Below are 26,174 nucleotides of genomic sequence, written 5' to 3' on the forward strand. Positions count from 1 at the left end.
ATTTTCTTAAAAACAGATTTTTCAAGATTATTTTTTTCATTTTTGGACAGAAAATATTTATTTTTATATATATATTTCATTTCACAAGGCTTTTTGACTTTCTTGAGATTCCTTTTTGCAGTGTTTTACACACAGAATGAGTAAGACCTAAAAACAAGTCTGTTGACACACATTTTCAAAATCAGATAGTTGAACATTTTAAAGATATTTTTTTTGACCACACATCAGAAAACCATTTAGAACGAGTGGGTTGCAGCCCACCAGTTAACAGCAAGATACAGACAAAAAAGCCAGTTGCCTAGGGTGCAAACATGTGGGGGGTACACAGATAAAGGCTCTGAAGAGTTTGCCAAGGGAACCAGACATCCAGGACCACCTGCACCAATATATCTGTGATAGGATAAAATTAGTTGAATTTGAGTCATGAACAAAACTGGATTACCAATGTTCGAGGAAACTGCCCCAGGGCCCAGACCCTCAAAGGCCCCAAAGGCCACAGGCAATTAGCTTGTGGTAGCTAATTTAATTAATTATTAATAATTATTTGAGATGGAATATGCGCCATTAATGCACAATATAATTTAGGGTTAGGGTAGCTCCTGCATTTTTAACCCGTGGCCCTGTCTAGTGAGCAGTGGATGTTTGAGGTAGTGGGTCAGATCTAATGAATACATATTTACATAGTGAACTGGAGAAAACTGGATACAGTGTGGAGGCGGGGCTCTATTTGGTTTCAGTGGTGCATGCAGCCAAAGACTTTCCAGGTATAAAATTACCAGGATTACACAGCAGTTAGGCTGCTGGTATCTAACTTGCACAAACCTCAGTCAGATAAAGAAACAATGAATTCATAATACAGTTAGACTTTATGATGTTCCTGACCTTTGGTAGAGGTGAATGTTCTCAAACTTTTCTCTTTTCAGAGCACGCCATGTGAAATTACTTTTCTCTGACTCACTTATTTCTCCGACTTGTCTTGTTTCTCCCCTGTGTGTGTGTGTCTCACTCACTGACTCGAGTCGTAATGGTTGTTAGAATGCACTGATTTGATTGGCTTAGTAGCATCAGGTGAGATTATTTACAATGCATGCAGTTGTTCTGTGGGGTTCCTGGGCCATTAAACCAGTGCCGTAAAGGCAAGAAACCTGTGTCGGTTAAAATAGAAATGCTTAGTCAAAATTTTAAAATGATCAATAATTAATTGTTTATCCGTCTAGGTTGGGAGAGGACGGTGTTTGGATCCTCCTGTTAGTGACCTTGGTACTAGGGGATGGAGAGGGGGGAGGAAGGTTAACAGGGGGGATTTATTTTAGTCATCCCCTTTCATAACAAAGGGGATGGCATGTATGGCATAACAATATATCCACTGTTTTACAGCTGCTTCCTTCACAATGTGAGCTTATCACATGACAGATGCCACTGCCACCAGAAATCTAATAACCCAGTGCTCCTCTCACACATACATTTGTTAGTTACAGTATTGTAACTAACAAATATATTTCAATTCGAGTGCAGGGCTATTCAATTAATTTGGAATTGGGGCCAGTTCATGAAACTAAGGCAAAATAAGGGGCCGGATAATATGAGTAATTATGGGAACAAATAAAGAAATTACAACAACATACTGAAGGAATCAATACATTCTATTTTGTAAATGCAGAACAACATATGCACATTGTGATGCACTAAGACACATAGGCCTAAGGCATTGTTACATTCAAATGGCAATACAATGTTGAAATATCAGAGACACAGACAATAAGAGAAATGCAATTAACCAACAGAAAACATCCACTTAATTGCACATAACTGTACCAACTATACAGCTCGTTATCCTCAATTGACAATGAGGAGATAGATTTCAGTGTTACAATGCATGAAGCATGAAGTTTCCACACAAGTTTCTCCACAAGTTCTGCTACTGTTTTATCTCTGCCCTACAACTCCATGTTGAGTTGGTTCAAATGATGGAAAACGTCGCTCAAAAAGCAAACAGCGGCATTAAACTTATCGTTTTCCATCAGAGACAGAAACTTTTTTCAATTTTGAAGACCGGAGAAACACCAGAATCTCCTCTCTTAGTTCACAAACACGTTTCAAAGCGTTTCCTTTGCTAAGCCATCTAATGTCATTGTGAATGAGCAAATCTTTATATTCAGAAGACATGTCAGTCAACAGCTTGCGGAAAAGGCGGTGCTGTAAACTGGAGGTACAACGGATGAAGTTTATAATTGCCATGACCGAGTCCATGGTCTCTTTTAACTCACCACTGAGCTTGGCACACAGGAGGCTTTGGTGGATGAGGCAATGCAGAGATCTCACCTGCGGAGTCACAGCTGCCATCCTGCGAGCCTCTTATCCCTGCCCGCCATCTAGGGCGCACCATCCGTCACCAGCATGTTGACGCGCGCCAAATCCAAGTTGTTCTCCTCAAAGAATGAAGAAATTTTGGTGAAGAGAATCTCATCGGTAGTGTGCCTCTCCATGGGAATTAGTCCAAGCAGATCCTCACGAAATCAGCTGTGCAACATCACTGTTATCAGTCGACTCATCCACGGCCAAAGACATCACCTCGGCCTTCCACAGCTTGTCCAAAAGCGTCTTGAAAACGTCCGATGCAAGGGACTCGACTCTCCTCATATTTGACGTGTCAGAAATTGGAATTTGCTTGATCCAATCGATAATGTTTTTTCGGCTTTTATCATCTGTTACCACCTCCTCAATGGATGCCAGCATACACTCCTTGACAGTCTCTGAGTCTGTAAATGGCTTTTTCTTTTTGCCCAATATCCATTCCACTCGTAACGATGCCGTAGTTGCTCTCTCTTGATCCGTACAGGCCCGAAACAAAATGTGATGTCTTTGCTCATAACAAGATGTAAGCCCTGTTATCTTCTGCCTCCGAGCAGCAGAGCCCCGTGGGAAAGTAGCATAAAAGTTAGCATGCGTTGTCTTGAAATGCCTTCTCAAATTATACTTGCACACGGCGAGGCACTCGTTGCAGATTAAGCACACAGGATTCGCATCAACAGCAATAAACGCGTATTTTTCTGTCCATTCATTGTTGAACTGCCTGTTCTCTGAGTCAACTTGTCTTTTTTTTAAGGGTAGAGAGAGACATTTTTTCTTGTTAGCCAAGCTTCGTGCTTGGCTTGAAAGAAAGTCAGAGCAGTCAGAGCGCGAATGGGCGACTTTGATTGGTCATGTGTGGTCCCCCAAAATATATGTCCGGCCGAAACAGGTAGATATTCTACCTGTTTTGCCACCATGGCTTAAAGGTCATATGTAATAACTACACTTCACTCCAAGGGCCGGTACAAAATCCCTCAGGGGCCAGTCCCAGTCCTGGGGCCGCCAATTGAATAGCCCGGCAATAGTGTGTAAATTCGGCCCTGGTCCCTGAATGATTGAATTGAAATGAATGAATGAGTTTCAGTGGACAATATTGGTAAATGGTAAAAGGACCTGTACTTGTATAGCGCCTCTCTAGTCTTCTGACCACTCTTCCGCTTTTACACTACGTGGCACATTCAGCCTTTCACACTCGTTCACTCAGTGATGGCAAAGTCCATCGAACAGAAACTAACACATTCATACACATTCACACACCGATGCACGGCATAAAATGGTGCTGCTGTTGTGCATGGTACTGCAAGAATTCAAAGCTCTCAGGAAGGAGACTTATTTGTGGACCAGCTGAAAACCAGGTCCAGAAGGTTAAATTTAGTCCACATGAAACGGAAATCAGAGTGCTATTTTCTTCCGCATATTTATGTGTTTCCTGTAAAAAACAGGCAGCTAGAGAGGGACTTGTCATAAAAAGTGACAGTAAGCTTCTTTTAGCAACAAGTCCATCTGGAAACTCAGTAAATCACGTTAAAAAATATCATTAGGAGCACTAACCAGAGGAACCTGAAGTGTAAGCAAATATGTCAAAAAAGTATTTTTTTAAAATAAAGTTTCCTACTGCAGCTTTAAATAGTGCTACAATATGATTGAGGATACAATCTTAAAGAGTTAAAAAGTCATTTTTCATTTTAACTGGACTTTACCATTTGTCGATGTAGGTGTAGCAATGTGTAAAGACAAACGGAGGTGGGGGTGTTGTTTTCGGAGGAGCGGAAGGAGGAGAGAGCGGGAGGAGGGAAGATAAATGAGCGGGGCTGTGTTAAGGGATTGCAAATTCAAAGTGGTTTGTGAAACAGAGAGACTGAACATCCCTCCTCCTCTTCCTCCTCCACCTCCCCCTCCATCTCTCCCTCCTCCTCTCCCTCACACGCTGCTGCTGCAGTCAGACTCGGAGCTCCGCGCTGGTACCGTCATTCGTCTGTCTTCTCCTCCTGAAGGGCTGACCGCATTCCAGCAACACTGTGGCGACTTCTCCTTCTCCGGATCGACCTTGCTGTCAGACTGACCGCTCTGTCGTTAGACTGCGTCGGATTACCGCCTTAACATTGCTCCTGTATTGCGCTTTGTACGTAGGCGGAGGCTGAGGAAGGGCAGATGACGAGTGTATCCGGACATAACGATGCTCATCCTCATGAGCTCAGTGTGGGTTTTTGTTAATATTGCATAAGGAGGAAGGGAGGCTTTCTGTTATCTCTGTAAACAGACTGAGTTTAGTTTCAGATCCTCGGATCATAAATCCGGATTAAATATCGATTAAATATTCAAGTTTAGTTTGCAACTCCAGCCTTCTCCTGTGTGAACGGTCTCTGTTCATCACAGTAGCCTACTTCCTCTGCTGTTTGTTGATTGCATTCAGTGAGTTGAGGGTTTATGAAGTTCATATCCAAGCATGGAAGAGCAGATGAGCTGAATTCAATTGTTTCATATTAAGTTATTTATTTATCAGCTGTTATATGTTTTTTTGCAACAGAAAAGCAGTCAAACTAACCTTTATGTTTGCCATAAATTAATATTCTAAATGTGCTGCCATCTGTGAGAAAATCATCTTGTGTCGCTCATGGGAATTCAAAGCTCCTCCTGACCCACGCACAGTTAGTCCGCCTCAGCCTCCGGCAGTAGGCTACTGCAGGAGCAACCTGAACTCACAGAGCCCCAATCAGCCTCCAGCATCCTCCAACTATCATGGCCCGGCTCTGCCAAGGCCTCCTCCGCTGCTCTCTGACCCTCACCCTCACTGTCCTCCTCTCCTGCTCCCGCTCGGCTCTAGGCAAGAAGAAGCTTTACATCGGAGCCCTGTTCCCCATGAGCGGAGGCTGGCCCGGCGGACAAGCCTGCCTCCCCGCCGCTCAGATGGCCATGGACCTGGTGAATAACAGGACCGACATACTGCCGGACTACGAGCTGGAGCTGATACACTACGACAGCATGGTGAGTAAGTAACAAACCAATTAACATGGTTTGTTTCATTCTCAGTATAGACTCAGTGCTTTCCGTATTTCACTCTATTGCATATGTTGATCAAAATCAGAGCTGGTTGGATTTTAGTTTAATTTCCTGTAGACTATGAAACATCCACGCTGTCCTCATTCATTTGATTATTTGAAGTGTTTTCTAACTCACTGTATGAAGTATAGATGAGCATGAATTAACAGTCATTGTGGTTTGTCCAAAGCTAGGAATTTAAAAACTAGCTACCACTTTCTACAAAGCTTTTATAAAGGAGTTGTAAGTTGAACCCAACAGGTTCAAATAATTGTATCAAGGCAATGCTTAATAGATCAGTAGCCATCAATAAAAATAACTTTTCGTTATTATACATAGGGATGGGAACTGATAAGATTTTTTTGATTCCAATAGTGTTGTCCATTCTGCTCATCTTTGTCGGTTCTAGTATTGATTCCTGATCAGTTTTTTGGGTAAAAAAAGGGGGAAGAGGTTTTCAAAAAAAAAAAAAATTTTTTATTTTTTTTTATTAAAAAAAAAAAAAAAAAAAAAAAAAAAAAACAAAAAAAAAAAAAAAAAAAAAAAACTTTGTGATTCGTATGATTAGTGATAATCTTTTACATGTTTGTTTGTACCAAACAAACATGTTTTCTTAAATCTCAAATCAAGATTTGTAGGTCAGGGCATCTCTGCAGCACTACAGTACTTCATTACAATGCACATTCACACATTTGACCTTTATTAAAAACTTGCAGCTTACGATAATATTTGGATTTATGGTGCAGCCGTAGTGTAGACACGTGAGTTTGATGTCATTGTTTTGTAGTGAGTAACTGTCAGAAATACTTGGCATTGATAAAAGGGGCACATAATTCTGATGGATCATAAAAATTTGGAACCGGTTCTTGATTCCCATCCCTAATTATAAAGGAAACGTAACATTACAGATGTCAAAGGTAGGATTTAGTAGCATTTAGCAGTGTAGTTGCAGACTCTTTCGCTTCACCCTGCCATGCCAAGCGTGAAAAAGAAACTATGGTAAGAGCAAAATTCAAAAATCTATAGCCGGCATTTGGTTTGTCCGTTTTGGACTGCTGAAACATGGTGCTTCAACATGGCGGACTTCAATAAAGGTAACCCGTGGTGCCTGTAGATAAAAACGGCTCATTATAAGGTAACAGAAACATAACAATTCATATATTCAGGTGATTATACACTAATTAAAACCTACCTACATACCTCTGAATATTATATTCCACTTCTGTCAATAAATGTTACACACTGGACCTTGAGCATTTGTTATCTCTCTCTCTCTCTCACCCCAACTGGTCGAGACAGACGACCACCCACCTAGAGCCGGAGGATCTGTCCTAGGTTTCTGCCTTTTAACAGGCAGTTTTTCCTTGCCCTTGTCGCCAAGTGCTTGCTCATGGTGGTACTGTTGGGTCTCTGTAAATAATGTTTTAAAGAGTTCGGTCTAGACCTGCTCTATTTGAAAAGTGTCCTGAGATTACTTCTGTTATGAATTGGCGCTATACAAATAAAATTGAATTGAATTGAATTGAATTGAATTGAATTGAATTATACATAAACTGGCCTTACTCAGTAAAAAAAGGCAGGTTCCTGTTCAATCAGTCAACCCTGTACTGTAACTCGGTTATTGTGTGGTGCGGTACACATATGTCTGAATTTCCCATAGAATAAAATATAATTATACATGATATTTTTTGTTTTGATATCGGCATTATATGTCAGCCATCTGTAGCCCTACTCTCTAAATTTCGGCATCGGCCATTAAATAACCCATATCGGTTGACCACTATTCCTGTTCTGCAGCACATAGCACACAGAGGCAGAGCAGGTCGTTCCTTAATCGGAAGGTTGTGGGTTCAATCCCTGGCTCCTTGTGCCACATGTCAACGTATCCTTGAGCAAGATACTGAACCCCAAATTGCTCCTGATGCCGTGCATCGGTGTGTGAATGTGTATGAATGTTAGTTTCTGTTCGATGGACTTTGCCATCACTGTGTGAATGTGTGTGAAAGGGTGAATGTGGCACGTAGTCTAAAAGCGCTTTGAGTGGTTGGAAGACTAGAAAGGCGCTATACAAGTACAGGTCCATTTACCATTTACCATTTACCTGCTCTATTTGAAAAGTGTCCTGAGATAACCTCTGTTATGAATTGGCACTCTACAAATACAAAGTACAGGTCCATTTACCATCCATTTACTACAGGAGGATCATACTACAAAAAAAAATTGAAACAGTCAAGAGAAAGAAGACAACAACTTGGTTTGCCAGGTTGTAAAAAGTCCCTCTTACTGATTTGATGATTTCCCCTCTAATTTCTGATTTATGCACCTCCTATTTACTGATCATGTTCATATCTTTGAGTCCACATAGGTGATCTGCTTAACTGTGGCTTTTTTATTTTCATCTCCACACTGTGATTACTTTTCCCACATGATGTTGACGTAACAACTGCATCTGTGTGTGTTTGCATAAGAACAGCAGCTATACATGTTCAAACATGACCACACTCTGCTAATGGCTTCCTGTCTGGTCACCTTAAAAACGTTCACGATTCATTCGGTTGCTTCCATTCAACCTGAACTCCAAACGTCACAACAGCAGCTTAAATGCAGATGTTATCTGTGCAGGAAAACAGAGACTTAGAAAGTAGTTTGATGTTAGATGTTAAAAAGTCACATTATTCCACATGCACAGAATCAGTCTTTTCCACACTTCCCATTCATTGTCTAACTAAACAGCTGTGCAATGCATTCTGGTAGACAGGCGTCATGTGGTCCTCTCCTCATTTGCATAAAGTTGCTCACAATAGTTTTTTCTGCCCCGGAGCCTGTGTGAGAGAGACCGGTGTGCCCCCAACAAACAAGTATTCTCTCTATGTAATGCCAGCTCTTTAAGGCGTTAGCTGCGGAGGGGCCCTCATTTGTTTGTGTTGCGGTGCTGCTCACAATATATTGTTACATTCCTAATCTCATGTGCTGTTAGTTTTAGGCTATCAGAAAACAAAGTTAAGATTAGAGAAAGATGGTTATCTTTATTTATTTTATTTTAAAAAGTACTGTGTCCACGATATCATTGACTGTCACATATTTAAAAAAATAATCCTGATCGCCTTCATCTCTCTGTAGATTAATTTCCATAATGTTGTCAGATACTTAAAATAACAATCAGAGCTTGTCCGTAGCAAAAACAAGCACCCTTAATGGACTTGACGACGATGTGCAATTGCCCAGAAGGACGCTGCTGTAGCTCGTTTTGTGGCTGCAGCACTTTCACTCGACCAAATTTAAAACTTGTCATTAGTCACTTCAATTCAATTCAATTTTATTTGTATAGTGCCAATTCATAACAGAGGTTATCTCAGGACACTTTTCAAATAGAGCAGGTAAATGGACCTGTACTTGTATAGCGCCTTTCTAGTCTTCCAAGCACTCAAAGCGCTTTTACATTATGTGCCACATTCACCCTTTCACACACATTCACTCAGTGATGGCAAAGTCCATCAAACAGAAACTAACATTCATACACTGATGCATGGCATCAGGAGTAATTTGGGGTTCAGGATACTTCGACATGTGGCACCAGGAGCCGGGGATCGAACCCACAACCTTCAGATTGAGGAACGACCTGCTCTGCCTCTGAGCCACAGCCGCCAAGGTCTAGACCAAACTCATTAAACATTTACAGAGACCCAACAGTACCACCACGAGCAAGCACTTGGCGACGGGGGCAAGGAAAAACTGCCTTTTAAGAGGCAGTAACCTATGACAGATCCTTCGGCTCTAGGTGGGTGGTCGTCTGCCTCGACCAGTTGGGGTCTGCCTCCCAAACCACAACTGGAAGCTGGTTCCACAGGAGAGGAGCTTGGTAGCTGAAGGCTCTGGCTCCTGTTCTACTTTTTGAGACTATAGGAACCACAAGTAGCCCTGCATTGTGAGAACGCAGTGTTCTGGAGGGGTAATAGGGTACTATGAGGTCTTTAAGATATGAAGGGGCCTGACCATAAAGAGCTTTGTAGGTGAGGAGGAGGATTTTAAATTCTATTCTAAATTTTACAGGGAGCCAGTGCAGAGAAGCTAGTACAGGAGAGATGTGATCTCTTTTCGTAGTACCTGTCAGTACTCGTGCTGCAGCGTTCTGAATTAATTGGAGCATCTTAATGGACTTATTGGGGCAGCCTGATAATAAGGAGTTGCAGTAATTCAGCCTAGAAGTAACAAATGCATGGATTAGTTTTTCTGCATCCGTCTGTGACAGGATGTGTCTAATTTTTTGTAATATTACGTAAATGAAAGAAGGCAGTCCTAGAGGTTTGCTTTATGTGGGAATTAAATGACATGTCCTGATCAAAGATAACTCTAAGATTCCTGACAGTGGTGCTAGAGGCCAAGGTAATGCTATCTAGAGTAACTATATCTTTAGACAATGAGTCTCTGAGGTTTTTGGGGCCAAGTACAAGAATTTAATTTTTTTCTGAGTTTAACATCAGAAAATTGCAGCTCATCCAGGATTTTATGTCCTTAGGACATGTTTGTAATTTAGATAATTGATTAATTACATCGGGCTCGATTAATGGAGTGATTCCTAATAATGTTGCCTAAAGGAAGCATATAATTGGAGCGTTATATGGTAATGGTAAATGGTAAATGGACCTGTACTTGTATAGCCGCCTTTCTAGTCTTCCAACCACCTTTCACACTTTACCCTTACGCACACATTCACTCAGTGATGGCAAAGCCCATCGAACAGAAACTAACTCATTCATACACATTCACACACTGATGCACAGCATCGGGAGCAGTTTGGGGTTCAGTATCTTGCTCAAGGATATTTCGACATGTGTGCAGGAGGAGCCGGGGATCGAAAACCAACAACCTTCTGATTAGGGGACGACCCGCTCTGCCTCTGCACCACAGCTGCCAGCATATATAAAGTAAATAGTATTGGTCCAAGTACAGAATTTTGTGGAACTCCATGACTAACTGTAGTATTTATGGAAGATTCATCGTTAACGTGTACAGACTGAGAACGATCTGATAAGTATGACCTAAACCAGCTTAGTGCAGTTCCTTTAATGCCAATTTGATGCTCAACTCTCTGTAAAAGAATATCATGGTCAATGGTGTCAAATGCAGCACTAAGATCTAATAATACAAGTACAGAGACAAGCCCATTGTTGGAAGCAATGAAAAGGTCATTATTAACTTTAACCAGAGCTGTCTCTGTGCTGTGATGAACTCTAAATCCTGACTGAAAATCCTCAAATAAGCTATTGTTATGTAGAAAGTCACACAACTGTTTGGCGACTACTTTCTCCAGAATCTTAGAGAGGAAGGGGAGGTTAGAAATCAGTCTATAGTTGGCTAAAACCCCTGGGTCAAGAGTGGACTTTTTAAGAAGGGGTTTAATTACAGCTACTTTAAAGGACTGTGGTACATATCCTGACAATAAAGAAAGATTGATCATATCTAGTAAATTAAGGGTACGACTAGTTGGGATGGGGTCTAACAGACAGGTTGATGGCTTTAATGAAGAAATTATTGAAGTTAACTGAAAACACAATGTTTATCTTGTTTTTTAGCTATTTTAGATAGGATGTTCTGTGTTTCTCAAAACTGTCTCATTCTGCCTCTTCTCACCTGAGCCTCTCCACACACTACAGACCAATACACACACACACACACACACACACACACACACACACACACACACACCCCACACACAAAAACAGAATATATAAAGAGTTAAGTGCACAATGACAGGCTGGTGATTTTTTTTAAAGTATCACTCTGATTGGTTTGAGTTGCTCTCTTGGGGGGGGGAGTCAGAAATAAGGGGGTGTAGAGGTTGGCATGACAACAGTAACCGAGACAACTGCCGTTCAAACAAACACAGATTTGGCACCAAGAAAATAGGCAAGATCATGCACCTAGTATCATTTCACAAACAGGAGCAGATGGATGGCTGGGGGATTTAAGCTTGTCCGTGTGAGAAAGCCATATTGAGCGCTGTTAGTCAAATGTAAGAAGTGGTGGCCAGAGCACTCATCGATCACAGACCTCTGCTCCACCACTCTGCCAGGCCAGCTGCACATCACATTGAACATGCTCTGATGGATCTCCTGCTGAGTGGTCCAGCACTGCACGCTGCGATGCCAAGAGGCCAAAAAAAAACATAAGCCTGCATCATCAGGTGGTGAGCAGAGCTGAAAAATTCTTCCCCGAGATTGGACGATAAAGATGATTAAATGTTTGTCCGAGCCCCATGGTGCTAAAAGTTGAATGCAGGTCCCAAAGGTTCAGAGAGGGCTGATGATGGGAGGATGATGGGATGGTACCAGATATAGCAGCTACAGTATCTCATTTGAATGTGTTGAATGAGATTTCCCATGAGTGCCAGGGTTAATCAATGAGTCAGCTGTGAGGAACGCAGCTCCAGATTACTGTGATCCCACTTTAGCAACTAATCTATTTGATTCAGGACTGAAGAGGGCAGCTTTCTCCAAGCCGCTTGTTGCCAAGCCTGTTGACACAGGGTCATTAGGTGAGGAGAGGAAATCCAGCTAGGGATGGGGCCGATCCGATCCAGTATCGGTATCGGGACCGATATGAGCGTAATTCACAAATCGGAATTTCCCGATCCAACCTGCGCAGATTTCCGATATCCATGAGCCATGTCTGCACTTTAACGTTGTCTGCTGAAATGACTCCACAGGTGATTCCTGCCGGCCAGTCTGCTAGCTGGCTGCAAACTGTGGAATGGATTTCCTGAACGGAGGCGCGGCTCAATGAGACACAGAGTTATGAGACACGCCTCCGCTCAGGAAATCCATTCCGCAGTTTGCAGCCAGCTAGCAGGATAGCATTGAGCAACATTGTGCCTAGCCAACATGTCCGCTGTGTGGAAATACTTTACACTGGAAACACCGCAGACAGCAAAATGCAATATTTGCAAAGCCGTAATTCAGAGACGCGGAAGCTCCCTCGTGTCGTACAACACTATGAACGCAATCAAACATTTAAAAAAGCACCGCACGAAACAGCACGAGGATTTTTTAGGCGGGCTGTCAGGAATCACTTCTGGAGTCATTCCAAAAACAAGGTAAACTCCAGGCAGACAATGGGAAAGCTAAAGGGATTATTGCACTTTTCTTATATTTCAGATAATTGACATTTTAAAACCTTGATTTTTTGATGCTACAAGAGCCAGTGTACTTAATTTGTGCTGTTCAGATGCACACTGTTTTATTGATAGTGTGTGTGTGTGTGTAAGATGTTTACACTTATTGCACTTTTCTTATATTTCAAGACTCAAATATTTGACATTTTGGGAATTTAATAAATATTGACATGACAATCAATTTGAAACCCTTACAGTTGCATATTTGTTTTCAGAATGGGATTCTTCCTGTTAACAGGATTTCCTGTTTTTCTGACTTCCTTTTCTGACCTTATACTTACCTCAAGTTGCCTTTTGGGACATACATGCATACATACGTACATATCATACTTGCCTGTTGAGAGGAGTTTATTTCAGCCTCATATAAAATCAACAATAATGATAATAACAATATTAAAGCAAACACAGCTCTGGTATCGGAATAGTATTGGTATCGGCCGATATCAAAATTCAGGTATCGGGATCGGATCGGAAGTGAAAAAATGTGGATCGATGCATCCCTAAATCCAGCACGTGCCTCAGCAGCCTCCTTGAACTCCATAGGAATGGATTCTGTCCTCACAGACAGGAAGCAGGCAGCTTCAGGAGCAGGTTGCTAGGAAACAGCTTGCGTCCAAGTTTACGTTGTCGGCTATTGATGTTGGCAAAGAAATTAAATTAAGCCGATTTTAAATGTTTATGATTTTATTACCCCCCTGAGGGCTGATCCACACATGTAGAAAATCAGCAAGACATTAAATGTAACAGCATTTTAATTTACCCTACAAAGACAAGTAGATTGTGTAGTTCATTATTTGGTTTAAAAACTCTCTTCCTAATTGATTTTACATTCAATGGAAACTATTCAATACAAATACATTCTATAGTCAAACCTCAAAAGCCTTATTTTAAGGGCGTTATTCCTTTAAATTGAATTTTTAATTCAGTCGGTTAACAGCACTTCCTCTTTTCCTCTTGCTCCCTTGCAAAATTAGTTTTTAACTTTGCTGTTCCTATAATTATGATTAAAATTCTGCAGATAGTTCTAAAGCCACTCCTATGCAATTTAAGAGGTTCATTCACAATCATTCAGTAGATTGTATGTTATCATATATAATTCCAAGAGTAAGCTTAAATTTCCCATGACAGCTGTTGACTGACAGCTTAGAGTCAGCATTGCTTCGAGACTGCAATTTTTGTGGTTGTACTCAGAAGGTGGAAGTGCCGTGAACCCATCTGGCTAACATTAGCCCTCATTCCAATAAGATGTTTCCCAAACTACTTGATGAAGTTGACTGCTAAACGCTATAGCATTGTTGGTAGCAGTCAATCACTTGTGTATAATATGATTGTAGCCAACACCCCCAGATTTACTGGTAAAATAGTAGTTAATAAAACGTGAATGCAGCATCTTTCATTGTGGTGTAGAATCAGTTTGTGCAATATACTGCCTTATAATAATGCCATTTCACAGTGTTTTCAGGATACCAACTGCTTTCTTTGTCCATCATTTGCTGCGGTAAGACAAATATAGATACCAACCGACACTTCCTGCGTGAAGGCAGGGGTATGCCTTTACTGTGAAACAACCACAGGAAATAGTGACAGTGTTCGCAAATTTAGCCAACAGACTTGCCACTCTGTGAAGTTTATCTTAAATAAAAGATTCAGGCATCTTTCAGTGCTTGCTGCTGTGGAGTTTGAAACAATGCATGGATACAACTGATTATTATTATATGACAAAGAATGACAGAGAGCAAGTCAGAAAACAACAAAGGCTGCCAGCAGTCAGCTTTTTACTGGATTAACAAAACAAACTGTGCTATGAAGACTAAGGAGATCTTAAATCAAAGAAAATAATGAATCCCCACCTCAAGTGGTCAGAAGTGTTTAAACTACAGATATACCAATTGGGAAATTCTGGGCTGCTACCATTATTTTTGTTGTTGTTATTTATTCACTCTTTTGTGCCAGGGAAACAAAATAATCAACAAAGATATATGTCCCTGCCTTGATTCAGCTCAGTCTGTTTCTCTTCTCATCCAACATGTGAGACACAGAGCTGAACAGCTGCTCGCTGTCCGTGCTGCTGCATGGAGCACGTCGGTATTCGTTCAGTTTGTTCCACTGCTGGAAAACAGAGCTGATTATTTTCCAATATCCAAGTTAGAAATAACCAACACAACATTTAACCAGCGCAAAATTGATGTGACACAACAGATCGCTCACTGATCAGTGAATACCATCTTATTTGCAGATAGGCCAATGTCAGTCAAAATCGACTGAAAATTCGGTGCATTCCTACTTTAAACCTTCAGCTTGTAGTGAAATGTAATGTAGATGAATCATTCCTGCCCTGTAGACACAAACAAAAAAAAGGGTTGAATTTCGACATATCGCCATGAAACAGGCAGAAGTTGTCATAACTTCTCAAGGAGATGTGTATGTGTGTATATATATATGTGTAAAAAAAATATTTAACCTTGGGGTTTAGCTTTCTATCCATGCATGTTCTGATCTTTTTGTGCATTTTGTGTGTGTGCGTGAGTGTGTTGGGCACAGCTGCTCAGCTGGAGTCCCAGCTGGTATCCTGATTTAAGTTGTTAAGGGCAGAAATAGTGGATCAGAATGGCAGTGGCGGAGCCAGGGGGTAGCCAATGGTGGCCACTGTTTGGAGACCCCTCTTGCCACCTCACACATATTTTGGGTTTCTCATTTTTTCTCGTAAGGAAACATTTCTTTATGGTTCCATAGCTGCAACTCCACTGGGGAGATTTTTTAGCTGGGCACCCACCAGTCTGAGGGGAGATAACAAGTTTTGCCCGCGTGGAAAAGCAGTAACTCCTGTCAGTAAAAATTACCAGAAAGACCTTTTATTGACTTTGCTTTTAACTGTTTTATGAATGGATTAGTATTAGTGAAAGATGGGTTCAACAGCTATTGGCTTGTCTTACGGCTAGGATATCTGCGCTCAGTGCACAGTGTTTTATTGGTTGAGCCTACACTGTTTGAATCCATGTTTGGCGTATATTTGTATCATATTTGACTTTTTGTGCATCTGCCAATCAAGAAATACTTATTAACAAATCAAGAGTTCTCTATATTCTCCGTTGCTTAGATTGGTCTGTGTGGAACATGACATGGCAAAAAGCACAATGAAATGAACTCATCTAAACATGACCCCTTTTCTCTCTGATTAATGGTCGCCACTCCTTCACCATTATCATTTAAATAGCTTATTGATTTCTCATTGACTATAGGCTGTGAATGGAAAGCGAAGAGGACCATTTGTGATGTGTAGATCAAGATAATGGGGCCTGACTGGTGGGTAAATGTTTCTCCCCCCCAGTTGCTGGCTCTGCTCTGTGTATGGTTATATGTAGCATGCACACTTACATGTACAAGGAACAGTGTATTGTACAATTATTATAGTGAGCTTCTCCCATTCTGTGTTCAGTTTCTCTCTACATTCATCTATTACATTTAACAAAACAGTACATACAGTACATAACATACTTTACATTATGTATATGTAACAGATAGAACATCACAGTTTATGCCATACCCCAGCAAAATCCCTATGTATAGAATTTGAATATGTATGACTTTGGTGACCCCCAGTGTTAGTATAAAAAAACACAGAAATGCATGCAACTTAAAGGTCCAGTATGTAACATTTAGGAGGCCCTATTGGCAGACATGGAATATAATATTCATAGGTATGTTTTCATTTGGGTATAATCACCTGAAAATAAGAACCATTGTGTTTTTGTTACCTTAGAATAAGCTGTTTTTATCTGCAGAGGGGGCGTGACCTCTTCTACATTGTTCAACTGCCAGGTTTCTGCAGTAGCCCAGAATGGACACACCAAACACTGGCTCTAGACAAGGCTTTGTGCATTTTTCACGAGTTTCGCGTAGTTTCTCCTACACATTTGGAAAGGGAGGGTGAGGCGAGGGGTTTGTAATCTGCAACTACACTGCTAGATACCACAAAATCCTACACACAGGACCTTTAAAAGACTTTGAATTATCGGACTGTTCACCTCAACCCACACCTCTGTCATCCGCATTGTTAAATTAGGAGGAGGAGGAGGAGGATAAGGGTTAAATCATAGACATACTGTATATAAAGATGGATGACATGACAACTCTAAAAGTGAAGCCAAACATCTGGAATCGCCCCCTGGTGGCTGACTGCAGTATAGTTCATAAAGCCCAGATGGGCCAAACTAAAACATCAAAGGCTTCTGTCATTTTAGGTAGTTCTTATCACGCTGATGGTAGTAATGACAAAAAGTTGTTGATTAAGAATTAACATATAGATATATACATAAGGAGCTAGAGTATATTTCCACTGATCAGCACCTCACACAACCCTTGGTTTGCGTTAATTTTCTACATCCTAATCCTACATAGCTAGCTAGCTACCTAGCTACATTAATGAAAATAAGCACAAAAGAGTGACAGTGTTGAAGAGATTGATGTATATACAGCTGGTTGTAAATCGATTTCAGTGGAATTTTCTGCTTATTTATGTTCACTGCTCAGAGCAACTACTACATCACTGATGGAAAATAACAGCGGTATGATGGATACATTACTCACTACGAATTGGTTAGGGTAATCACCCTAGCTTCTTATTGTTACACAGTGTTAATCCATGAGGTAGATTAGCAATTCAGTCTGATCATACGGCTTATCCCTTAAGGAGCATTTAAAAAATAAAAGTATGTTTTATTTCTTAAACAGAACAAAGCAACATTTCTTGGTAGTGTTTTTCTTGTTCTGTTCTAATTTCAGACCTTCCTTTGGCTATAAATAACTGTAAATAATGTGATTTCTGTTGTTTAATTATATTTAAACCTCTTCCGGGTGGTATTAAAATGTCTTTTCATTGTGAAACCTGCAGTAAGCCTGCAAATTCCACATTCCTGTTGGAAGAGGGTTTTTGTTATTTATTTAATTGTATGTTGTCATTAGGAATGCACGTCGATAACCTGTAGTTTTCACACATGTGGAGGGTAAGAAAAGCTAAGATGCAGTGAGCAAAAATTGATGATTTATTATTCCATAGCCCTATTCTAACAAAAAAATATAACTGACTATGTTAACACAACAACAGTTTTAACTCTTCAAATGTTCATCAAGAAACTAAACATAAACATTCTTTGGTTTTCATAGAACATTAAGTCTATCAATTGTTTTGCAAGAATTCTTAATAAAATTATTATGGCCAGATTACCTTCAGCAGTATAAGGAAGCTCTTAACACTACCCGGTCCACCTACTACTCACACCTCATACACTCTGGTTCCACTAACCCCAAGGCTCTTTTCTCCTCAGTAAATAAACTTCTCAAACCCAGTGACAAAACCTCCAACTCATTCACAACTGATAAATGCAACTCCTTTCTTTCATTCTTTCAGACCAAAATTGACACCATTTACAACAACCTGTCCTCCTCTCCTGTCCCCACTGTCTGCACTCCCACACCATCATTTGCTCCTCTCCCCTATACCTCTCAGCCTCTATCTCAGTTCTCCCCTGTGTCGCCAGGGGGGCTGTCCAAAATTTTGTGTTCTTGACCCCATCCCATCCCACCTCATCGAGGACTGTTTACCAGCTATCTCCACATTCATCACAGAAATCATCAACTCCTCTCTCAGTTCTGGCTCAATCCCCCATTCACTCAAACTGGCTGCTGTCACCCCCATCCTCAAAAAACCCGACATCATGTCAAACTTTTGGCCCATCTCCAATCTCCCCTTTCTGTCTAAAATACTGGAACGTACAGTCGCCAAACAACTCAAAACCCACCTCTGCTCAAATAACCTGTTTGAGCCATTTCAATCCAGCTTCCGTTCACAACACAGCACTGCAACAGCCCTCCTCAAAGTCACCAACAACATCCTCCTCTCCGCAGACTCTGGTCATCTCAGCATCCTCATCCTCCTGGACCTCACTGCAGCTTTTGACACCATCAACCACACCATTCTTCTCTCCTGCCTCAAATCTTCCCTCAGCATCACCGGCACCGCCCTCTCCTGGCTCCAATCTTAACTCACCATGGTCTCAACTTTCACTGTTATGCCGACGACGTCCAGCTTTACATCTCCACCAAATCCATCACCTCCGCCACTCACTCCACTCTAGCCTGACTCCGCCCATTACTCTCCTTCTCTGCTGCAGAAACCCTTATCCACGCTCTCATCACTTCCAGAATCGATTACTGCAACAGCATCCTCTACGGCACACCATCCAAAACCTTAAATAAACTCCGGTACATCGAGAACTCTGCTGCTCGTCTGCTCACCCACACTGCACAACGTATTCAGTTCAAAATCCTCCTCCTCACACACAACTCCATAACCAGGCCCCTTCCTACCTCACTGACCTGCTCCATCGCCACAGTCCATCCCGTAGCCTCCGCTCATCTGATGCAAACTTCCTGACTCCACCACCCAGGACCAAGCACCGAACCTGGGGCGACAGAGCCTTCTCTGTAGCTGCCCCCTCCCTCTGGAACTCTCTCCCCAAGCACATCCGTGACTGTATTTTATGTAAAGTGTCTTTGAGTATTTAGAAAAGCGCTTATAAATAAAATGTATTATTATTATTATTATTGTCATTTATTCAATTCAATTCAATTTTATTTGTATAGCGCCAATTCATAACAGAAGTTATCTCAGGACACTTTTTTAGAGCAGGTCTAGACCGAACTCCTTATAACATGTACAGAGACCCAACTGTACCACCATGAGCAAGCACTTGGCGACGGGGGCATGGAAAAACAGACCCTTTGGCTCTAGGTGGGTGGTCATCTGCCTTGACCAGTTTGGGTTAGAAAGAGAGAGAGAGACAGAAACAGAGAGACAGACAGACATTTATCTGCCTTGATAATTATTGCTCATCCCTAGTTGTCAAATAATAAACTGCATTACCTATGTGAGGATGTTGGGCACAGTGTGTTTCTTATACTCACTGCCCTGTCTGTGTTTCCGCAGTGTGATCCAGGGGAGGCCACCAAGCTGCTGTATGACCTCCTGTACACGGAGCCGATTAAAATTGTGCTGATGCCAGGCTGCAGCTCTGTGTCCACGCTGGTGGCCGAGGCTGCTCGCATGTGGAACCTCATAGTGGTAAGAACCCTCTCCTTTCTGTTTGTGGATCCAGCTGTCACTTATCTTATGTTTACTGCAGTGTGATGCAACAGTGAATCAAAATGTCGGCACTGCCTGGTTGGTCCTTCTAGGAAAGAATTTTCTGGTATTAGCATAGTGATGTGTTTACACTAGACAAAAATATAACAACAGAAGAAGAATTGGACTGTTGGGATGAACAGTGATAGTCACCATGACACAACAAAAAAGAGCTCCATATACAGAAACACAGCTTCACAGGAAAAGGGAGGCTGCCCACTGTGTTTATTTGATAAGTGATCTCTGGGCACTGCTGTGTGAAAACACCACAGAGAGTACTTAGCACCAGAGGTGGAAACAAAATACAGAAATAACACTGCAGGAAGTATTAAAGTCTTAAAGGTGGTGTGTGGGATTCCAATCCAATACACTTTTTTTCAAATTCAACGAATATCTCGTCACGGTCTGCTAGCTTTCCACTCTGTGTGTGCTGAAAACAAATCCGGTGGTTGTATAGGCTCTGTAGATGGGAAAAAACGAAGTGGATCGGACCGAGGCACACAACGCTAACTTGTTATTCCAGCCAGGATTGGTGTGTCAGGTAACTTTAATTAACCTGACTGCGCCAGATGGTTTGTTACTCAGAACTGTTGTTCTTAGAAACTGTTTGTAAAATGGTGGGCGCTTTCAAAAAATACTCTGCAGGTTGAACCATCTCTTTAACCAATCAGATCAATGAACTAGTAAACCAGTCGGGAGAAGAGCAAAAATGTATTTTCCATAGAGAAAAGCCTTCAGTGTACAGCCCTACACAGGCCAAAACCTCTAGCCCAGCCCCCGCCCATGGTGTTCAAGCCCTTGCCCTGCCTCAGCCCTAGCCCCATAAAGTCTGCAATTTTTCTGAGCCCTACACTCATGCACGCAAAAGAAATCATTGCAGTGTGTCGCAGTCCCTCAGGTCCTGACAGCATTGTAGAGCTCTACTTCAGTACCGTACTTTGCTCTTCTTTCAATGAAGAAATACGCTGATATAAGAGATGCTAGCAGTATCTACGCTAACCCTTTTTAACAATTGCCATTGTTGTTTTGAATTAACAGTTTCTTCTTGCTCTGTCACAATGCCAGTAGTTTCTCAATAGACGCGGATTGGTCCGTTACCACTGTGGTTTGGACACAAGTGCATAGCTTAAAGATTGGTAAGATGTCAACACAAGGTAAACAAATGACTTACCCGCTGTCATTCAATTTATTTTCTATTTAACCAACATAACAAGTAGCAGGAGAGTTGTGAGTATCACTGTCTGGAGCTGGTGTGCTAGCTCTGGGAAACTATCTCAAGCTCTCTGCATTTTAGCTGCACAACAGCAACTTTAGCAACAGTTTGCTCTAGTTCACGGTATTTGTCATGATATTGGATTTCTCCATAAACACATACCACACTTTTAACACTAAATATATAGAGCTAAAAATCTGAGACTACTAAGGGATAGTTAGAGTGAGATCTCCGCTAAAATTAGGGAAGCAAAGGGTTAGGGTTAGGGTTAGCACTTGTAACTGATTCATTCAATCACTATATTACTAGGCTCATGTTTATGTCGCTTACACATATAAGACATTAAAGTTGCAATTATCTTGTTTCCAGGTTGTCAGCAATTATCTTTGCATGTCAAACAGTCAAATCTTACTGAATTAAACTTATTTAAAGAAAATATGACCTAGACTGGATTTTTAATTCTTTCATTTTATGTATGTATATGGTGAAAGAAGTACTCTTATCTTAGTTAAAGTAGGACAGTGCACAAATTCTCTGTAACAAGTAAAAGTGCTGCATTCCAAATTTTACCTAAAGCAGCAACAAGGAACTTTCAATTTGTTGTGATTGTGGCGGCCCCTGTGGACAACAGTGCCAGTGTTTCCACTGCGTTATTTAATTGATTTCAAGGGGAATCCGACCAAATCTGACTATGGAAGGCGACAACTGTGTAGAACTAGCCAATCTTTAATATGATAGTCTTTCAATTCAATTCAATTCAATTTTATTTGTATAGTGCCAATTCATAACAGAAGTTATCTCAGGGCACTTTTCAAAATAGAGGAGGTCTAGACCATACTCCTTATAACATTATTTACAGAGATCCAACAGTTTCCCACCATGAGCAAGCACTTGGCGACTGCGGCAAAGTCTTGTTGGTTTATGTAGGTCATATAGGCATCAGTAGTAGTCTGTAAGTGTTCATCATCAAAACTCAAATAAAGGTCCAGTGTGTAACATTAAGAAGGGGCTATTGTCAGAAATGGAATATAATATTCATAGGTACGTTTTCATTAGTGTATAATCTGACAATAAGAATTGTTGCGTTTTCATTACCTTAGAATGAGCTGATTTTATCTATAGAGGGAGCGGGTCTTCTTCGATGGAGTCTGCCATGTTGAACCGCCATGTTTCTACAGTAGCCCAGAATAGACAAACCAAACGCTGGCTCTAGATGGGGCTTACATGAGTTTCACGGCAACCATAATTTCTCCTACATGCTTTCAAGGTGAGCGGTATTCAGTTGGTTGCAATCTGCAACTTCACCACCAGATGCCACTGAATTCTAGACACTGAACTGAACACAAAACATGGATCTTCAACATGACCAGAAAAGTGAACTTAAACTCTTAATCTTGGCAGCTGTATTAATTTTCCTCTGAGGAAAACTGTCCATAGTATTCCAAAACGGTCAGTGCATCATTGCGAGCCCTGTGTTTAAACGGGATGAAAGGAGTATAATGATTGGCCATGATTGTCACAACCTCTAACATACCTACCTATAATTTATAATAATGAATTCTTTCTGAACCCACCCCAATATCCAATTGTGTGCCAGGTGAGTGTTTGGCATCCTCAACATAGTGGTCAGAAAGCACTTGAGTGTGATCTGACCGTGCTGCTTGGATCATGAAAATAGAGCCTGAAGAGTCCAATTTTCTATGATAAAGGAAAAAAAGAACACATAAATGTTGTGTTTCTTGTTTTTGAGGACCTCTGAAGGTAATCTAAGTTTGGTGCATTGATGACTTGTCAATCACCACAACCCCACGCTAATAAATAAAGCCCTGCTTTATTGTCTATTTTACTCTAAATGGGACCATAATTTACTAAATGCTGTATCATGCTGTATGGTAGAAGACTTGAAACTAAAGATTGAGACAAACTCATTCTGAGCTAATTAATCAAGTCAGAAGTTGGCTTATTTCTTCATAAGACTGCATGGCATCACAGAGCTCCCCCTGCTGGCTTTTAGATAGAATGCAGGTTTATGAAACTTCTGCGTTGGCTTCACTTCACAGACCCGAAAGGTCTGTCCATTATATTCAATTCAATTCAATTTTATTTGTATAGCGCCAATTCATAACAGAAGTTATCGTAGGGCACTTTTCAAATAGAGCAGGTCTAGACCGAATTCCTTATAACATTATTTACAGAGACCCAACAGTACCACCATGAGCAAGCACTTAGCGACGGGGGCATGGAAAAACTACCTTTTAAGAGGCAGAAACCTCGGACAGACCCTTCTGCTCTAGGTGGGTGGTCATCTGCCAGAGAGATATGAGAGAGAGAGAGTGAGAGAGAGACAGACAGACAGACAGACAGCAACAACAGTAGCAACAACTACACTAATAGTAGTGACTGATGATGATGAACATGAAAAAGATTATATATACTGTTGATGGTCTAAACAACTCGCAGTACATCACTGAACCAACATGTTGATGGCCATAATGCCGAACTCATGGCTTCTAAACAGTACTCCACAAACCAATGAGTGACAACCGGTTCACACTTGCTACATCCCCTACTCACACATATGTGCAATGCACGCTCTACTGAACAAACACAATGCCAGAGTTGTTTTTTTTTAACTCAGGAAAGCCATATTTGGTCGAGCATAAATTGTACAGACACCGGCATACAGAGTGTATATTAACCAAAATGAGAATTAACATTAATGAGCTGCAGCTGAGTAAATCTGCCAGCTGTTATAGTTAACTCTCAGAATACTTTTTGTAGCTTGTTAAGCTTAACGATGTAAAGCTAGTTCAAACTAGTGTGTACAACATGTATCGTCCAGCAACATCTAAAGGCAAAAGTAATTATGCCTGTTCTAAATGGCCTCTCTCTGCTTCCTCCTGGCTGTATCTTCTTCAAAGTGTTGCACTCAGTTCTACACGTGAAATGTGAGAAGTTGTGTGAAGAATGAAAGGAAAGAGAAGTTTAAACCCTGCTTGCTTTCTCACCTCCGCACACTGACCTATCATTGCATAACGTGGCTATAATTTGAAAAGTGTCTGTTTCAGAAACCTAAAAAATGCTTTGAAATCATCTCCCATAGTGTTGGAAAGGGGTTTGAGACACTGATGATCCAATAAGCACTTTGTTGAAAGCATTCTGAGGCCCCAAGTTGTAATTCAAATTCACAGCTCTTGCAATTTGAAAGTTTCACTCTTTAAAGCTGCAATGTGTATGTGCCAGTATTACAGCCAGTGCTCAATACAAAGCCCACAGTTCAACTAACAATGACTGAGTCCTTATCTCAACAAAAAACTCTTTGGGCCCAAGAAAGCAAACAATTATTTTCAGTTTTAGACATACAACCAATTGCCAACGAAACTAAACCCAAGTGAGACCTCTTGCATCTAATAGACAAGCTTAGTCATTTTCAAAAAACTCCGGATACCTCCCATAGTTCAGCCAGTGCATGGATGTATAAAGAGAACTGGATATAGTGTTGGAGGTGGCACTTTGTTCATTCCTAAGAAAGCTGCTCAGTGGTTTTCAGCTTTTCGCACCTCAAACAGCCTGAGTGTCCTGCTTGACAGTGGTTGGCTTAATCAGCATTGTGTAAACTCATTTGCCAAGGGCTTTAGTATAACAGAAAAGTCCTACACTCAGCTTTAAACTTTTAACAGTTAAGTTGAAAAACCTTTTTTGACTGGGGAGGCACAAGTTTTTTTCTCCCAAAATTGCATGGGACTAGCATGTGGGCATGTCTTCAAAGGGGAGATGAGTGGGTACTGTGACAAAGTAGACTCATCTCTGCCATTTGTCACTTATTTATTTAGGTATTTACTTGTTAGGTTACCTGTTGTGTCATTTGTACACCTTTTTGTTTATTCATTTACAATAACCATAAATTAATTTCAGCTGGTAACGCACGTGCACACTACTATAGCGGGTCTGTTTTGTGTTCAGCGTTATTTCTTTATAATCTTCAATTCCATCAATCAAGGTTACAACAATAATGGCAGGCAAAGGTTGTGTTTTCCAGTAATTTTTATTGTTCGTTTAATTATATATTTTGTTTGATTTAGCACATATAAAGTGTAAATTTTAAGGACTTTCTTTTTTTTTTTTTTCCTAGAGTGCCATAAACCTAAATGTCCATAAACTACTTTTTCGTGTTCCTCCCATGTGCTTTGTCCGATCGGCACAAAATATTTCACGTAGCATCTGGGGACCGTCCTTATAAAAAAGTAATTCAAAGAATTTTGATATTAAAAAAATAAGCATGTTATAAAATTAACACTTCCTGTGGATTTTTCGTCAAAAAAGGAAGTGGACCATTTCGGCGAAATTTGTGAGTACAGTCAAAAAATGGTTCTGATTAAAAGTTGTGCTATTTGTGCATGTACGTTGAAGGGCGTGTCCGTGGCGTGCCGTCAAAGTTGGCCATTTTGAATTATGTGGGCATTTTTGGTGAATTTTTCGCCTTGTATTTGAACGAGGGAATTTATCGGATCTACTTCAAAATTGGTCAATACTTCAAAATTGGTCAATACAGTCAAAAAATGGTGCTGATTAAAAGTTGTGCTATTTGTGCATGTACATTAAAGGGCGTGTCCGTGGAGTGGCATCAAAGTCAGCCATTTTATTATTTTTTTTTTGTCATTTTTAGTGAATTTTTGTGTTGTATTTGAACGAACTCCTCCCAGGGAATTTATCGGATCAACTTCAAATTTAATTAGCGCAATCTGAAGATATTCATGATTAAAAGTTCTGCTATTTACGTTATTCTGTCGAAGGGAATGGACGTGACGTTGCGTTGAATTTCGACCATTCACCATAAACAGATAGTCATAAATTCAGTGTACAATGTCCAATGTCCACTAAACTTCACATATTCTGTAACAGTCCTAGCCTGAACACATCCTCACAACTTCAGTGTACATTATCTGATCTCAATGAAACTTCACATATTTGATAAGAGTCCCGCCCTGAACACGTCTATTTGACAATATTCAGATATAATGAGAGCGCCACCTATTGGCAACAGGAAGTAAGCGCTGCATGGCAATTTTAATCTTACATGATATTTCAATGTTGTGGTCCACATATGATAAGCTGTCGCATCACACACCACACCCTGACATGCACAGACTGCAAATATTTGTAGGTATTAAGGTTATAAGATTATTATAACATTATGATCTAATAATTTTGATAATACT

At 40.8% G+C, this 26,174-nt stretch overlaps 1 protein-coding gene across 9 annotated transcripts in view; it reads left to right on the forward strand.

The window, feature by feature from the left end:
* gabbr1b (gamma-aminobutyric acid (GABA) B receptor, 1b) overlaps positions 1 to 26,174 on the forward strand; it is a 208,046-nt gene that overhangs the window by 91,889 nt on the left and 89,983 nt on the right. For 8 of the 9 annotated variants that reach the window (XM_051415258.1, XM_051415262.1, XM_051415260.1 and 5 more), the window contains 2 exons: positions 5,177 to 5,337; positions 19,548 to 19,682. In XM_051415258.1, coding sequence (XP_051271218.1) covers positions 5,177 to 5,337; positions 19,548 to 19,682 — 296 coding nt within the window. Of the gene's footprint in view, positions 1 to 4,187; positions 4,552 to 5,176; positions 5,338 to 19,547; positions 19,683 to 26,174 lie in introns of those variants that run through there. The other variant, XM_051415264.1, reaches the window with a different exon arrangement.

Source organism: Dicentrarchus labrax, unplaced genomic scaffold (assembly GCF_905237075.1).
Source record: "Dicentrarchus labrax unplaced genomic scaffold, dlabrax2021, whole genome shotgun sequence".
In the NCBI taxonomy this organism is placed as follows: domain Eukaryota; kingdom Metazoa; phylum Chordata; class Actinopteri; family Moronidae; genus Dicentrarchus; species Dicentrarchus labrax.